Source organism: Apostichopus japonicus, chromosome 22 (genome assembly GCF_037975245.1).
Source record: "Apostichopus japonicus isolate 1M-3 chromosome 22, ASM3797524v1, whole genome shotgun sequence".
Classification (NCBI taxonomy): Eukaryota; Metazoa; Echinodermata; class Holothuroidea; order Aspidochirotida; family Stichopodidae; genus Apostichopus; species Apostichopus japonicus.
Window position 1 is genome coordinate 15,187,313 of NC_092582.1, and position 17,240 is coordinate 15,204,552.

The following is a 17,240-nucleotide window of genomic DNA, read 5'->3' on the forward strand; positions in this document are numbered from 1 at the left end:
AATAGTATATACAGAGAGGTACACTAATACAGTGTTTTTGCTTTATGATTTTCCTGTGAAATATTGTATTATAATTGTTTCAGGCTGTCTGCCATGTATTCTCCATGTTCTGGAATGGTTGAAAATATTGATATTTACAGCGTTAATCTAACAATTACTAAGCTAGGTACTGTAGTCTGCAAGGTTTTAAAGGGTGATATGCTACACATATTGATATGTACAGCATTAATAGAACAATCACTAAGTTAGATGGTCTGCAAGGTCTTAAGGGGTGATATGCTACACATATTGACATGTACAGTGTTAATCTAACAATCAAGCTAGGTACTGTAGTCTGCAAGGTCTTAAGAGGTGATATGCTCCACATATTGATATGTACAGTGTTAATCACTAAGCTAGCTGGTCTGCAAGGTCTTAAGTGGCGATATGCTACACATATTGATATTTACTGTGTTATCTAACAATCACTAAGCTAGGTGGTCGGCAAGGTCTTAAGTGGCGATATGCTACACATATTGAAATGTACAGCATTAATAGAACAATCACTAAGTTAGATGGTCTGCAAGGTCTTAAGAGGTGATATGCTCCACATATTGATATGTACAGTGTTAATCACTAAGCTAGCTGGTCTGCAAGGTCTTAAGTGGCGATATGTTACACATATTGAAATGTACAGTGTTAATCTAACAATCACTAAGCTAGGTGGTCTGCGATAATTTGCCATTGTAAAACTATGACATCAAACCTGTTTGCCTCAAGATCGTTGATGGTACAATCTGTAACAACTTTAGGAAATGTTCCTCTTTTCATCTGTCAAAAATTACCCTGCACTACCCTAGAGCTGGTACAAGTCGCACAACAAATAGCTCATCAAAATATTCACCTTTCTTTCTGCTTTTCTCCTTTTAAAAAGTTAAAGTGTAACTTGGAACCTTTAAAGATTCATCTGAATTGCCTCCCAGATTTTTAGAATGCTAGAAAATTGCTAAAATGTTTACAAAAGCAAAAAATTTCTGGAGTTTTTGATATACAAGTGAAGTTATTGCCAGATAATTTAGGAGAGTTTAGTTGAGAATAAAATTATGTTAAAGAGTGGAACAAATGCTCTGAAAGGGTCAGTAAAATGCTTGTTAAAGTATTCATCATGAGTTGCCATTAAGTGACTTCTAGCATATTGTGATTATCTTTTTAATTTCCTGTTGAGATTGTTAACTGTACAGCGAGGGGGTGTATTAACAAATACTTTATCAAAACTAAAATACTGTATTAAACACACATCATTTATGGTAACGGTTTGGTGCTTGTGACTCAAAAGAGTTACAACACCTTGGTCGAGCTTTATTAACCATATTCCAAATCCTTCTCAAGTTGTACTTATTCCTGGAAAAAATCTGGTGTAAATCACAGTGTCGTTTTTCAACTTATAACTCGTTCGTTTTGAAATGACCTTTGACTTTGACTTCCTTTCTCCTTCCTCAGGTGATTCGTAAAGGTTGGTTGAGCATGCATAATATCAGTTTCATGAGAGGCGGGTCGAGAGATTTCTGGTTCGTCCTCACCGCTGAATCTCTCTCGTGGTTCAAAGACGAAGAGGTAGGGACTCATCTCAAAACTTTTTAACCTTTTCAGATTTTTAGTTTTTGAAGGTTTTCTCGTGTCAAGTACACTCTCTACGGTATCTTGCTGAAGTAGTTTTCAAGTATTTGTAGTATTTGAAAATTAAATCTTACCTCTCTGGAGATCCAAATCCCCCCTCCCCCCTCCTCCCTCCCACTCTCTCCTTCTCTCTCACACAAGGCTGCACCTTTGAGCAAGATTTCAATAGATATCTATGACACATTGTTTTAAGCCTACAGTAGTTCACTTTAAAGTAAAAAGGACAAAAAACACCACGAGAAGTTAGTTTCAGGAGTTCTTTCTTAAACCTTATTTCCTGCTCCAGTTTTTAAATTTCCAGACTCGATCTGCATCCAAATACTTCATTACTAGGAACTTGATTCATTACTTGGGACTTGTTTTGACAATCTGTGCTTGGTAATATACAGACACATTTCTTCTCATCCCCTTCCCCCCCCCACCTTATGATTCTTTAAGCTGTTCTTTTCTGAAACAGATCCATATTTTGAATTTCAAATTAGTAAGAAATTTGTTTGTTTGTTTTGTTGTGAAACAGGAGAAAGTAAAGAAGATTTAACTCTCTCTCTCTCTCTGTCTCGTGCCCCCACTTATCCATTAAACTGTTCATATTTGAAACATATTTTGAATTTCATATTAGTAAGAGATTTCTTGGTTAAAAGGTTGTGAAACAGAATAAAGAAAAGACACCCCCCTCCCTTCTCTCTCTCTCCCTTCTATCCTTTAAACTGTTTTTTTCTGAAATAGATCCATATTTTTCAAATTTTAGTGAGAGATCTGTTTATGTTTTTGTCTCGTGAAACAGGAGAAAGAGAAGAAGTACATGCTCCCCTTGGATGGACTGAGACTACGAGATGCGGAGTCCGGCTTCATGTCCAGGAGAAGTGCTTTTGCTCTCTTCATTCCCGACCAGAGGTGACTAGATTTGGGCAACTTTTTATTATTATTATTACACAGAGCAGTTATCACATACAGTACCACTGTCAGGGTGGTTTTAAATCTATATTAATCAGTGTATATTGTTGTGATTGTCAATTCATTTATTTAAAAATAATCCTTCTGTCCTTCAGCGTGAATCATTTGCATTTCTGGTTAGATGACATCATATTTCATCTCTTGTCTCTTTTTAAACTCCACTCTGCTTAAAATTTGGCAAAGAAATGCTGAGATTTTATCGTATATTTCCTGATATATTAGTATACCCCCCAGTCTCCCTATTTGTAGGGGGGGGCGTGTGACTGTGCAAATCTTCCAGAAGAGTATTAACGTGAAAGACTTAATAGGCAGAACTTTTTGCATTGATTTGTAGTAGTGTGTCAAAGATGGTACATTTGAGTGGTAGGTTAATATTTTCTGTAGCTATTCTGGTCATCAAGTTATCCACCTTTTGACAATATTCTATGTGTCCGGAATGCTCTCATAAGACTAAAGCGATTCCTTCTCCTCCTCGACCTAACACCCATTTATGATGTCCAACACCAATCAGTTCTCCATAACGAAGAATTGTAATAGTGTACATTGTAAATATTTCAGTTGAGTTCATAGTTCATACCAATGTTAGCTCTTTTTGTTGAGTGTTTGTGTTGCATCTGAGAAACTGAAACAATGGTCTGTTTGCTAGTTAGGTAATTAAGTAGTTCAACCACTTTTATCGATGACCCTTGGATGTTTCCAATTTCCTCATCTCCACAACCACTGCAACCACTTTTTGTGTTGCATCTGAGGAACAGAAACAATGGTCTGTTTGCTAGCTAGGCTATTAAGTAGTTCAACCACTTTTATCGATGAACCTCAGATGTTTCCAAGTTCACTCTTTCCACAAAAACAAAAACCAAAAAAAATTGTAGTGTTATAATAAAAAATAAACACCAGTGTTTTGTTTGTAATAATCTGCTGGTATCGCAGTGAATGTTGCAGCTGAACTTTACCCTTTCGTAAATTCGTAAATTAGTCTGCAAAAGATCATCTTGATTAAACTTCTCGGTTGTTTTGTTGGATATTTTCAGTCTTCTTTTTTGACTAAAATGAGATTTTCTTTCTCTCATGTCTATACAGGAATGTATACAAAGATCACAAGCAGTTGGAACTGTCTTGTGATACAAATGAAGAGATGGATAGTTGGAAAGCTTCCTTCCTCCGGGCTGGAGTGTACCCCGAGAGGGCTAAAGAGGCAAGCGAGGGCGATGCTGGGGTGAGACAAAAGGCTATATTTTGTTCTTTTTTTTTAGAGAGTCAAAAGGAGTCCTTTTCATCTTCGCTCCAAAATTGCACAAAATTCCGTATGTTTTGAAATGTTCCCATTGGACATGGGAATCAGGTTACTATAATCAATTGTGGAATTGAATTTTGTCACAGTAAGAAGTTTCCAACCCCTCCTCCCCTTCCCCCCCCCCCACTCTCTATTGCTTCCCCTGCTGTTTTTTAGAAAATCAAGGTCGTTTGGTTCCTCATGTTGGACAAGTACTGTGGTAACGCTTTAAATTCCAAAGGATTGGCATTTCAAAATATATAATTTAAACAAATTTTCTGACTTCCTGGTCCATCTTTGTGTGATCCTCGAGGTCAGACTTCAACTTCTTTTAGAGAACTGCTGAATTAGTCCACAAAAGTAGCATTTGTCTAAAAAATACCTAAAAAAAAAAAAACATTTTCCGGTGCCCGAGCATTTCAATCTTTCTCACCATTGTGCGTAGACTGATTCCATATTAATATACAAGCTAACCTTAAGGATCACGACAGAATGCTTCTTACCGTAACCCAGGGTTACCTTCAAAAACCTTTCTGAAGACTTATCTGTTACTTGAGTCAATTATTTGTCAAATCTGTCCACGATATCATCCCAACCTCTTCCTGTTCCTTGCCTCATCTGCAACTGTGTGAATCATATTCTGTTTTTTTTAATTTTATTTTTATCTTTTAATTTTTTTTTTTTTTTAGACCCAGGACGTTGGATCGATGGACCCCCAGCTGGAGCGTCAGGTCGAAACCATTCGTAACTTGGTGGATTCTTACATGGGTATCATCAGTAAACAAGTCAGAGACCTGGTCCCCAAGGCACTCATGCACCTCATGATAAATAATGTGAGTCGTTGTTATATATGCCACAATTGTCGTCTTACAATTAAAACAGCTGCTTGTTGTTTCAATTCTTAAATTACATATTCTTCATTTCTACTCCCGTTTTGGATATTTTCTTCTCCACGGTCCAGTGAACCGTTCCGGCGTACTTGTCCTTACCTAGCAGTCCCAAGAAAGGTGCAACAGTAAACTTGACCGGTTCATGACAGTAAATCCTTCAGCCCATATTTTGCTATACAGAGTTGGCTAGGCTAGGTACTGAAGCTGTGTTAAAGTGTTGTAGGCCTCGCCTAGTATCTGTTGTTGAAAGTAACATTTTAGCCAGGTCATCAAACATCAGATGTGATTCCTATGTCACAAAGCAGCAATATTGTTGTGGGTTAAAGTACATGTGCATGGTTATATTATTTTGCAAACCCAACTAGCTGGCCTTAAAGGCATTGAAGACTCGCCCCAAACCGCGTGCCCCGCTATGAAAAAAATAACTTTCTGTTGCTTGCAAGTGAAGTTTTCTTCTTGTTGCTACAAAATGCAGACAGTAATGAAACGTGATATCTTGTTATCTTTTATCTAGACCTGAGATGTCCATCGCTGCTATGTACACTGTGTTGTGGGTATTGACCATAGCTGCATGTATTGACTGTACACTAGTGTCTAATTACCGAAGGTAGCAAGCTGTGTGATATGATAATGATGATGTTGTCTTTGTCTTCTCTCCCAGTGTCGGGATTTTATTCAGGGAGAGATGCTGGCCCATCTATACTCAGCAGGGAGTCAGGTAAGTTGGATCGAATCGTTCTCTGGATCTCCCGAAGTTGAAAATACTGTATCTCACAGCCCAAAACCCCCTCTGAAATACCAGCTTATGTCATAAATGCACATTGTTGGAATTTGGGAATAGCTACTTCCACAGCAAGAAATGGAGTGATCCTTAAAAAACAAACACCTAGTCAGGACCTGGTCGTGAAATCTATAACTTAGTATTCTTCATTAGGAAGTATGAATATGAGTCGCCTTTTTACTTGATCCTTTGAACAGGATCAACTAATGGAAGAGTCGGCAGACGAGGCCCAGAGGCGAGAGGATCTATTAAAGATGTATGCTACCACCCAGCAGGCCCTCAAGATCATCGGAGAGGTGAACATGAACACACAATCAACCAATCTGCCACCACCAGTGGACAACGATGACCTCATCAAGCCATTTTCTAACGGGTAAGAATTGAAAGTCCATGGATAGGGGGCATGGGGGAGGGGGGCATGACTTGTGGAATATGCCATATGAATATTCAGATATAAAGCCAGTTCATTTTGTTTTTTAATGTGTACACAAAAATCAAAAACAGGTTGTATGTTATACTTAATGACAGTATAATGTTATATGATGAACACTAGAAGAAGAAAAAAACAAGGGTTGTTTATCAAGCTAGTTATCAAAATGAGGGAGAGGGAGGGAAGTGAAAGAATAAGTTGAAACTAGCCCTTGCCTGCCTAAAAATGTCTTCCTTTCCTTCCACTTTGAATGAGTTAAAATTGAGTGAAACTTGTGGTGTGATCTCTGCTTACACAATATAAAAGTTGGTATACTGTTATCATCTCGACTAGCATCATTATAAAAATACCCCCCCCCCTCCCCCCAGGAAAAGAAACTTTAACTGTGCACAGAAATAGGTAACAATATAGTATGTAAGTCCTAATTTTCATCTTCATGAAATGGGTCTTTATAATTGGGACTTTCCAAGTAAATTTTTCGTCAGGCACTGAAAACAATCTTGGCGTCCCTTCAGAGGCCACTTTGACTACTAGCAGCATCAGACACTACACTTAATTTGACTATCTCTCTGCTTTACAGGCCGTCTGCTCAACAAGTGGCCCAGCAAAGAAGGCAGGCCCCTCCGTCTAGACCGGCTCCTAACCATGTTGCTCCACCACCTGCGAACCCCCTGCGTCCTTCACCGGTCCCTTCCATTCCATCTCGTCCAGATGTTCCTTCTAGACCTGCTCCTAGTGTTCCAAGGTAAGTGTGCTGCTTTGTCACTGCTAAAGCTGCATAGTGGGCTGGGTTTTCTATAACTAAGTCATTCTAAGCAAAAAATTGTTATATAATTTGTGTGTATATATCTATATATATATATATATTTACGTGTATATATATATATATATATCCCCTCACACTGGGATATATTCAGGGTTGAAATCATTGGCTGCTTCTTATATTAGGGTGTTTTTTTTGGGGGTTCATTAACATTTGACAGTCTAAAGTATAGTTTGGTTTTGATGTGACTGACAATTCGTCAAAATGTCTTGTTAATTAAAAACATTACATGTTATTGATGTAATTAACTCTGTGAACTATTAAATTGCAAAATACTGAATAGCAAATTTAACCAGCATAAAGTCCTCCCATTTATTCTAGTTTTGTTGTTACCTGTGAACTTTCCCTTTCACACATTGTACTTCAAATTGTTAAGGTAGGTTAAACCAACATGTCTTTGTGAAGTCAGGAAGGGGAGGGGAGTAAGTCAGAGGAGGGGATGTCAGAGGAGGGGGTGTGTCAGGGGAGGGGGAGAGTGCAGAGAAATTTTGGGTTAAGCACAATTTTTCTTTAACAGCAGTCATTATTGAGGATATGTAGAGCAGTGAACTATTATTTCTTTTTCTTCTCCCAATAAAATTTCTCCCCAGGCGGCCAGAATCGGGTAAGCACCCAAACATCCCCAACCGACCAAATATCCCGGCCAGGCCGACGTGAGTAGACGGACGAGATTACCGACTCTCAATCATTATAAATGGAAACTTTCAACAATGGTCCCCTTATTCAACGGAAAAGCTTAAACTGTCTGGATATCTCTTTATAAAATTAGTACGAAACATGAAAGATTATAACGTTTAATGAGAAAAGATTTTTGTGTGTTTCGTGAAAGTCGATCGCCATCCTTCGGAAGAGCCTGGTGACATTACGGACATTCCAAAGGAGAAGGGAGGGCGCCGTGGTGCAACGGATCAACCACACGCTGAAATGTGTCCCTAGGGTACTGGGATAAATAGCACCGGTGGAACATGTAAATTTTAGAAAATTTGGTAACAAGTTTTTGAAAAGGACTTTTCTAACATTTGTAAAAGTTTACTGGTGCCATGAGATGGGGTACATTTTGAGGTGTGCTTTGCTTTGTTCCAGAATTTTTTTTTGGGGGGGGGTGCAGTAAATTTTAGACATGCTTGTTTTCCTTGGTTAATTTAGGCAGATTATAAAGGCGCTGCAATATCAGTTTTTTTTCTTGAGATCAAACCACCGTATTCGGGAATTCAAATAGGTTTTTGTTGGATGACAGTATTATGTAATTGTCATTGGGACAGGGGGGGGGGGCGGCTGGGAAGAGGGTTAGGAATTGGGAGTGAAGGGGTCATATTAATTTTTCATAGAATGTATTTAAGCTAGTTTACACCTGGGTTTAAGACAATTACCTAGCAATTTTGAAAAAATTTTCCAAATAATTTAAGAACTCTGCTCTTTCCTTTTCTTTCAGTATTTTGCCCTCTTTATTTTGTTTATTAATAAGATTTGTACAGTATAACTTGATTTTGGACTTTGGGGCATGACATGTAAATTTCAATTGAGATTCGTCTATTTGCTGTCAGTGGTTAAAACCTGTCGGAGATGAGAATATGGTGTACTAAATGGGGGAAGGGGGCCAGGGGGAGATGGTGACCCCAACCGGTCAATGTTGACCATTTAAATTGATGTTCACGTTTTATAAACTAAACTACATTTTTTATTATTTTCCTGGTTCGTGTTCAACTAAGGGCAGGCGCATATTCACCGACCCGACGCTACTGTGGCGAAAATTCTGTCGGGTTGCAGTCGGGTCGGTGCAATATGCACAAAATTTTGCTCACGACCCGAAAGTCGGTCCGCGTCGCGACCAAGTGGGGCATATCGAACATGTTTGATATTTGCGGGGGCCATCGCGACACAGTCGAGTCAGGTCGTGGCAGTTTGCAGCTGTCCACGACCCGACTGTGATCGGATTCTAGTGGATAGCCAATGAGGAAGCTTCGTGAAATCATGTGGCTAACTGACGATCCGACGCTGGCGCGACTAGGTGGCCACGACCGTCTCCAACTCAACTCCTCGTCTGGGAGAGTCACGTCAGGTCGCAGTCTGTTCCAGTGCAATTTGCGTCTGTCCTTAAGATAATGTTTTCCAGTTTGTAAAATGTTGTAATTCTCTCAAAAGGTAAATCCACAAAGTCACCCAGTAATTTCATGAACTTGTTTCTCTTCCCGAGAATGGATGTCTCCCTGTCTATATTTTTTTCTAATAGAAGTCCACTGCTTGAAAACTGGAAGCAGTGATATATTAATATGATGCAGAACCGGTCTTCTGTAGGGGGATTAGAGCCCTATTGTTTATAGTGTACCTTTGAAAAACATTATATGACACCTTACGTGTTCAACATGATTTATGTCACAATCAAACCTATTGTTACAGTGTCATTTCTTTATCTCCAATTTTTTTTTTTTTGCGGACCAAATATGTCATTATTGGTCACAAACATACTTTTTCCATGAAGACTGACAATTGTCTCAGTTCACCCCACATTTGTTAATATTTTGACATTGACCTGGTTAATCCTAACAAATCCATTGAGCAGAGAATAATAAATGGACAAATTCTGACACATATAAGGAATTGTTGTACATTGAAAACCACAGCAGTAGTTTAGGGGGGAGAGAAAAAATATGAAACTTCAAAACACAAAAATATGAAAACCAATGTAAGGAGTGACAAAGGAATTGGAAAAGCTATTCTAACACCCCTGGCTGACCTCGATCTGAATCAACCCCTAAATCAAAAACATATATATATATATGCGTATGTATATATATGTATATATATAAAAACATATATATATATATGCGTATGTATATATATGCATATGTATATATATGTATATATATATATATATATATATATATATATACATATATATATATATTTAGATATATATATATATATATATTTAGATATATATATATAAATATGAAAATCGTAAATATATTACGTCTGTTATATATATATGTGTATATACATGTGTATATACAGTACTTTTCGGGCTTGAAAATGACCAACCAGATGTACACTTTTTGCCTGAGAACCAAGTATTTCCCAATAGCTTTTTTTCCCATCCATAACCTTCGTGAAGATTGTCACCAGTCACACATCATGTTCGACCTGATCGCATGTTCTGTGGATCATTGCTTTTGTAGGTGATTCTACGTCGCGGCCCACAATACCCTACAGTCCACTTTTGAAGGTTTTAAGCCCATTATTTGTTCAGAATTTGAAAATTCATATTTCTCGTGAATAAACTCACTTCAAAACATACCCATAATGTTGCAAAAAAATTCATCTATGGACAACCAATATAGAAAAACCTTGAACTCCTAACAGACCGGCCAAAATTGCACGAGTAGAGGGAAATATGATGAAGAATGTTGGTGAGGAAATTTTCGAAAATTCAGACACAGTTCATTTATTGGTGTGCAAATATTAAAACCTCTTATAACGGCTGTTATAAAACTTGGTTGGAGGAAATGAAACAAATACCAGATATTTCCGAAACCGAACACTACACGCATAGGCGTAGGAGGCGGGGGCTGCCACCCCCCCACCCGTCCAATATTTTTTTTCTGAAAATTCGGGCAATATGATGAGAATTTTTCGGGCACCTATACTGAAAGAAAAATAAATTGCAAGACATAGCTAAATCTAAAGGAAATTAATTAAAAATCACCTCCTTGGTAATTAAAATAAAGTTCTAAGCTTTTCCGACTAATTAGCCATTACTAATGTAAAAGATGCTTTTTCTCCATCTACATAAGACATTTCGTTGTTTAGATGGGCATCCCGCGGTGTACTACGCAACTTTCACGGACCGTACGGTACACGATGGCATGCAATGTAATAACCGATGCTTGCTTATATGATATTGGTTATATATTTTTCGGGCAAGTCGTTACAGCTCCCCAAATCAAATTGGGCTCCCTCGCCTTTGACAGACAGTTTTCAGGTGCGTATCCAGGATTTTCTAACCCGGGGGGCGCGAATTACTATCTAAGCGGAGCGCCACCATCGGTTGGCGCGGAGCGTACAAGAAAATTTTTGGTTTTGATACCCCCCAGATCACCGGAAATGGCACTTCTCGGGCTTGAAAATGAGCAACCAGATGTACACTTTTGCCTGAGAACCAAGTATTTCCCAAAAGTTTTTTTTCCATCCATAACCTTTTTGAAGATTGTCACCAGTCACACATCATGTTCGACCTGATTGCATGTCCTATGGATGATTGCTTTTGTAGGTGATTCTACGTCACGGCCCACAATATCCGAAAGCCCCACTTTTGAAGGTTTTAAGCCCATTATTTGTGGAGAATTTGAAAATTCACATTTCTCGTGAATAAAATCACTTGAAAACATACCCATAATGTTGCACAAAATGTCATCTATGGATAACCACTATAGAAAAACCTCCTTGAACCCCTAACAGACAGGTCAAAATTGCACGAGTAGAGGAAAGTATGATGAATAATGTTGGTGAGGAAATTTTTGAAAATTCCGACACAGTTAATTTATTTGTGTAGAAATATTGCAACCTCTTATAATGGCTATTGTAAAACTTGGTTGAAGGAACAGAAAAATAGGAGATATTTCCGATATGAGGTATATCGAAACCGAACACTACACACATAGGCGTAGGTCCCGTAGGAGGCGGGGGCTGCAGCCCCCCCCCCCCCCGCAACCAAATTTTTTCCAATTTTTTTCGGACACCTACTGAAAGAAAAATAAATAGCAACGAATAGCTTAAAAATGATCTCCGTGGTAATTAAAATAAAGTTGTAAGCTTGGCCGACATTAGTACTGTAAAAGAGAGTTTTGACATAAATGGATCTGTATGCTTTTTCCCCTGATCTACATAAGATATTTGGTTGTTTACATTAGCATTTGGCGGTATACTGTGCAACTTTGACGGACCGTGCGGTACACGATGCCATGCAATATAATGACCGATGTTTGCTTATATGATATTGGCATCGATATGTTGAACGCGCGCTTCGCGCGCGAAAAATTTTGGCTTTTTTTTTCGGGCAAGTCATTACAGCCCCCAAATCCAATTGGGCTCCTACGCCTTTGACTACACACATAGACAGTTTTTGAGGCTGTTCATCGTGGAAAATGCATTTCATTGCTCACTGATATGATGTTATATCTGATCTTTGCTTTACAAATTCGAACAGGCGTGTAGCGAGTAATTGCCTGTAGGCAAACTATCTAAGCGAAGCGCCACCATGAGTTGGCGCGAAGCGTACAAGAAAAATTTTGGCCGAAAATGCCTCCCAGATCGCTGGAAATGACACTTCCCAGGCCTTGTAAGTTGCATCTAAGCATTGTCTATTTTGAAATTACTAGCGATGTCATAAAGAAAATTTGCTCGGGGGGGGGGGGCGGTCGCCCCTTCCCGAAATGTTCCCCGACGACTCGGTCGAGTTCAAGACCAGCCACAGTGGTTCCATATAGCACAATTCTACAATTGTTTAAGGCGTCCATACACACACACGCGTTCTGATAGACCATATATAGTATTTATATAGATACATTAGTGAGAGAGGAAAAATGGAAACGTCAAAAATGGAGTTGTCGATGTAAGGGGTAGGGTGAGGCGCACACCCCTTCCGTAATCCTTGATCTGTCACTGGCTACCTGTGTATATAATAGGGATCAGCGCTTTAACTATGACTGTTCCTCTTTCTCTTCCCGAGGTCTTGGCTATCTTCTACTCCCTCCTTTCTCCTTTTTCCCTCTTTTTTTCTTTTTCTTTTCCCTTCCTTCCTCTCCTCCTTTTCTTTTTTTCCCCCTCCTTTTCCCTTTTTTCTTCTCTTTTTTCTCTCCTCTTTTCCTTACCCGGGGGGCGCGCGCCCCCAACGCCCCCCCCCTGGATACGCACCTGGTTTTGAAGTTGTTCACCCTGAAACGCCATTTTCATGCTCATTGATATGATTTGATATCTGCTGTTTGCTTAAGAAATTCGAACAGGCGCGTAGCGAGGATTTTCCAAGGGAGGGGCGAAGTCTGTAGGCAAACTATCTAAGCGTAGCGCCAGCATGAGTTGGCGCGAAGCGTAGAAAAAATTTTGGCCGAAAATTCCTCCAGATGGCTGGAAATGACACTTCCCATGCCTTGTTAGTTGTATCTAAGCATTTTCTATTTTGAAATTAATAGCGATATCATAAAAAAAAATATGCTCGGGGGGGGGGTGGTCGCCCCCTTCCCGAAATGCGTCATGTTCCCCGACGACTCGGTCGAGTTCGAGACCAGCCACAGTTGGTTTCATGGCACAATTGTACAATTGTTTCAGGCGTCCATACACACACACACACACGTTATGATAGACCATATATAGTATATATATAGATACATTAGTGAGAGAGGAAAAATGGAAACGTCAAAAATGGAGTTGTCGGTTTAAGGGGTAGGGTGAGGTGCACGCCCCTTCCGAAATCCTCGATCCGTCACTGGCTACCCTGTGTTTATAATAGGGATCAGCGCTATAATGATGTCACTGTTCCTCGTTCTCTTCCCGATGTCTTGGCGTTTTTCTTTTACTCCCTCCTTTTCTCTCTTTCTTCTTTTTCTTTTCCCTTCCTTCCTCTCCTCCTCCTCATTTTTTCTCCTCTTTTATTTCTCTCCTCTTTTTCTTACCCGTGGGGCGCGCGCCCCCAACGCCCCCTGGATACGCGCCTGGTTTTGGACGCGGTTTTGTTCATCCGCCAATATTTGTCTGTTTATTGCTATTTAAGATGGTTGTAGGCGTGGGGGGGGGGGCAAAAAAACCTGATTTGCAGTTTTTGCCAAAACTGACCAAAAATCGATCCAAAATCGATTTCGCCAAAATGACGTAACAGGGGTTCACCGATGTCCAGGAGCCCAAATTTGCAACTCCCATGTCCATATCTGCTTCCGTTCGGGAGATACGTGGTCCCAAAGGACCCGATAGAAATACGTGTTCTTTATAAGTGCACAATTTGGAAAACCCCCTCTTTTCAGCCCCCTCACTTGTCCTCTCTGAAACACCCATCGACATTAAAATTAGACGTGGAGTAGGAGACACCCTTGTCTTTGTTATACACCAATTTCGTGTATTTATCTGACCGGGAAAGGCTTTTTGTTTATATGATTTCTATTTTTTTCGTAAATCATAAATCAGGTTTTTTTCCCCTGCACGCCCCCATGCACACAACACCCAATTCCAAAGTAAACTTCAGATTCGTAATCAGCGTGTCGCGAACTACCAGAAAAGATACACATTGATCGCCTTTGTGACAAAAAGTTTTTCACCTAAAAAAACGTAGGCCTAAGGGGTACGTACCTCTTGCAGTTTTTGCCAAAACTGACCCATTTATTCATAAATGTCAAGATAAAACTCAAGATGACAAACAAAGGTTTGATTTGACTGCTTTGAAATCACGTATCACTGGCAAGATGCGTCGAGCACCCTCTTATGACACTTATTTCGCTCAGTTTGCAACTTCAGAGGAACAATAGAAAACCGAAAAACTTTTAGGGACAACAAAAGGTTTGATAACCTTTGTTCGTCGTAAACGTTTTTCGGTCTTACTTTTCTTTGAGGTGAAAAAAACTTTTTGTGGCAAAAGCAATAAATGTGTATCTTTTTTGGTAGTTCGCGACACGTTGATTACGAATCTGAAGTTTATTTTGGAATTGGGTGTTGTGTGGGGGCGTGGGGGGCAAAAAAACCTGATTTGCAGTTTTTGCCAAAACTGACCAAAAATCGATCCAAAATCGATTTCGCCCAAATGACGTAACAGGGGTTAACCGATGCCCAGGAGCCCAAATATGCAACTCCCAGGTCCATATCTGCTTCCGTTCGGGAGATACGTGGTCCCAAAGGTAGCTGCCTAGCCCTCCAAAAGATTTTATTGATAAGATCCAAAGTACTATTTTTAATTTATTTCGAACGGAAAAACTGATAAAGTAAGGAGACTTACTATGTTTAACCCCATTGAAAAGGGGGGTTTAAAAATAATATATGTTCACAGCTTTGTTGGTGCTCTCAAAACCTCTTGGGTCAAGCGTTATTGTAATAATGCCAACACGGGGTATTGGAAGCTCTTTTTTCATTCCTCTTTGTCGCCGTCCGGTAAAGAGTTGCTTTTTAATTGTAATTTTCATGACCAGGATATTTCCTGTACTTAAAAATACCTTCATTGGACAAATTTGTATGGTTTTGAGTAAGCTTAGCTACCTTTAAGAAACCTTCGGAAGACTTGGGTGAGCAAATCCCCAATAATTTTATTAGAATTGATAATACCATTGTTTATGACAAAAAGCTTTTACGACGCTGGTTTACTGTTTGGTAGGGAAATGTTTTTGCCAGATGGGAAGCAATTGTCCAAATAATGCTTTTCTGACCAAAGTCTTTTACATTGTTAAGCTATTGTATGCTTTATAGAAGACTTCCTTTCACATTGTATAATTGCACGTGAAAAAAACAAAATAAATCAAATCAAATAACTAATAATTATTTCTAAACAGTTAAGATTAAATATTAGAAACGAGCACTAATTCTCAACAGTTCTAGTGGCGCAGTTTGTAGTGCTCTGGACTGGAGAGACACAGACAAACTCCATGTCTCCGGTTCGATCCCCAGACAGAGCATTTTGATTTTCTGTTCTTTTCCTTCTTCCATTCTGGACTTTGAAGTTTAAATATTAGAAACGAGCACTAATTCTCAACAGTTCTAGTGGCGCAGTTGGTAGTGCTCTGGACTGGAGAGACAGACAAACTCCATGTCTCCGGTTCGAACCCCAGACAGAGCATTTTATATTTTTGCTCTTTTACTGATTCCATTCTGGAATTTGAAGTTTAAATATTAGAAACGAGCACTAATTCTCAACAGTTCTAGTGGCGCAGTTGGTAGTGCTCTGGACTGGAGAGACAGACAAACTCCATGTCTCCGGTTCGAACCCCAGACAGAGCATTTTATATTTTTGCTCTTTTACTGATTCCATTCTGGACTTTGAAGTTTAAATATTAGAAACGAGCACTAATTCTCAACAGTTCTAGTGGCGCAGTTGGTAGTGCTCTGGACTGGAGAGACACAGACAAACTCCATGTCTTTGGTTCGAACCCCAGACAGAGCATTTTATAATTTTGCTCTTTTACTGATTCCATTCTGGAATTTGAAGTTTAAATATTAGAAACGAGCATTAATTCTCAACAGTTCTAGTGGCGCAGTTGGTAGTGCTCTGGACTGGAGAGACACAGACAAACTCCATGTCTCCGGTTCGATCCCCAGACAGAGCATTTTGATTTTCTGTTCTTTTCCTTCTTCCATTCTGGACTTTGAAGTTTAAATATTAGAAACGAGCACTAATTCTCAACAGTTCTAGTGGCGCAGTTGGTAGTGCTCTGGACTGGAGAGACAGACAAACTCCATGTCTCCGGTTCGAACCCCAGACAGAGCATTTTATATTTTTGCTCTTTTACTGATTCCATTCTGGAATTTGAAGTTTAAATATTAGAAACGAGCATTAATTCTCAACAGTTCTAGTGGCGCAGTTGGTAGTGCTCTGGACTGGAGAGACAGACAAACTCCATGTCTCCGGTTCGAACCCCAGACAGAGCATTTTATATTTTTGCTCTTTTACTGATTCCATTCTGGACTTTGAAGTTTAAATATTAGAAACGAGCACTAATTCTCAACAGTTCTAGTGGCGCAGTTGGTAGTGCTCTGGACTGGAGAGACACAGACAAACTCCATGTCTCCGGTTCGATTCCCAGACAAGCTCCATGTCTGCTGTTCATGTCCATTCAGAGCCTTTTACTTTTCTACTCTCTGGAGGGAGTGGAAGTATAAATATAAGAAACGAAGTTTCTCCAGAGGGAACCGAAATGGTGCAATTGGTAGTTCCATCATTCAGTAAGCGATTGGTTTGGATTGCATCGGTTCAAGTCCCAGGTGAGTATTCGCAAAAGGAGTTCTGACAAGTGGATAAGGTGAATCCCGAAGGCGGGCGGTCCCCCTCCTCCTGACAGGTGGATAAGGTGAGTACCGAAGGGGAGACAGGGGAGAGGTGTGGACAAGGTGATGTCGCCGCCCCCTCCCCCTGACAAGGTAAAGGCGCGGACAAGTGGAGTTCGCTGCCACCCCTCCCCCCTGACAAGGTTCACGCGCGGACAAATGGAGTTCGCCGCCACCCGTCCCCCCTGACTAGCTATTCGGGGGGTGAAGGAGTAGTGGAAAAAATCTTTTACAAAAACGACTAAGTCCAAACAGCAGGATCTTTAAATATTTGTAAAGCGTTTGAAACCAGAGGCCCACCTAATGGTCTAGCGGTAAAGACTTTTGCTTTTGCATCTCAAGGTCCCTGGCTCAAACTCAACCTCTGCTTTTCCTTTTACAATACTTATGTAAAAGGAAGAAAAAAAGAGACGGATGCTTGGAAG

General features: G+C 39.8%; 1 protein-coding gene across 3 annotated transcripts in view; it reads left to right on the forward strand.

Moving 5' to 3' along the window:
• LOC139963503 (dynamin-1-like) overlaps positions 1-9,191 on the forward strand; it is a 38,119-nt gene extending 28,928 nt beyond the window's left edge. For all 3 annotated transcript variants that reach the window (XM_071964326.1, XM_071964325.1, XM_071964327.1), the window contains 8 exons: positions 1,480-1,593; positions 2,441-2,550; positions 3,691-3,826; positions 4,573-4,716; positions 5,435-5,491; positions 5,752-5,927; positions 6,565-6,729; positions 7,398-9,191. In XM_071964326.1, the coding sequence (XP_071820427.1) occupies positions 1,480-1,593; positions 2,441-2,550; positions 3,691-3,826; positions 4,573-4,716; positions 5,435-5,491; positions 5,752-5,927; positions 6,565-6,729; positions 7,398-7,464 (969 nt within the window). In that variant the 3' untranslated portion in view covers positions 7,465-9,191. The remainder of the gene's footprint in view (positions 1-1,479; positions 1,594-2,440; positions 2,551-3,690; positions 3,827-4,572; positions 4,717-5,434; positions 5,492-5,751; positions 5,928-6,564; positions 6,730-7,397) is intronic.
• The last annotated feature ends 8,049 nt before the right edge of the window (positions 9,192-17,240 follow it).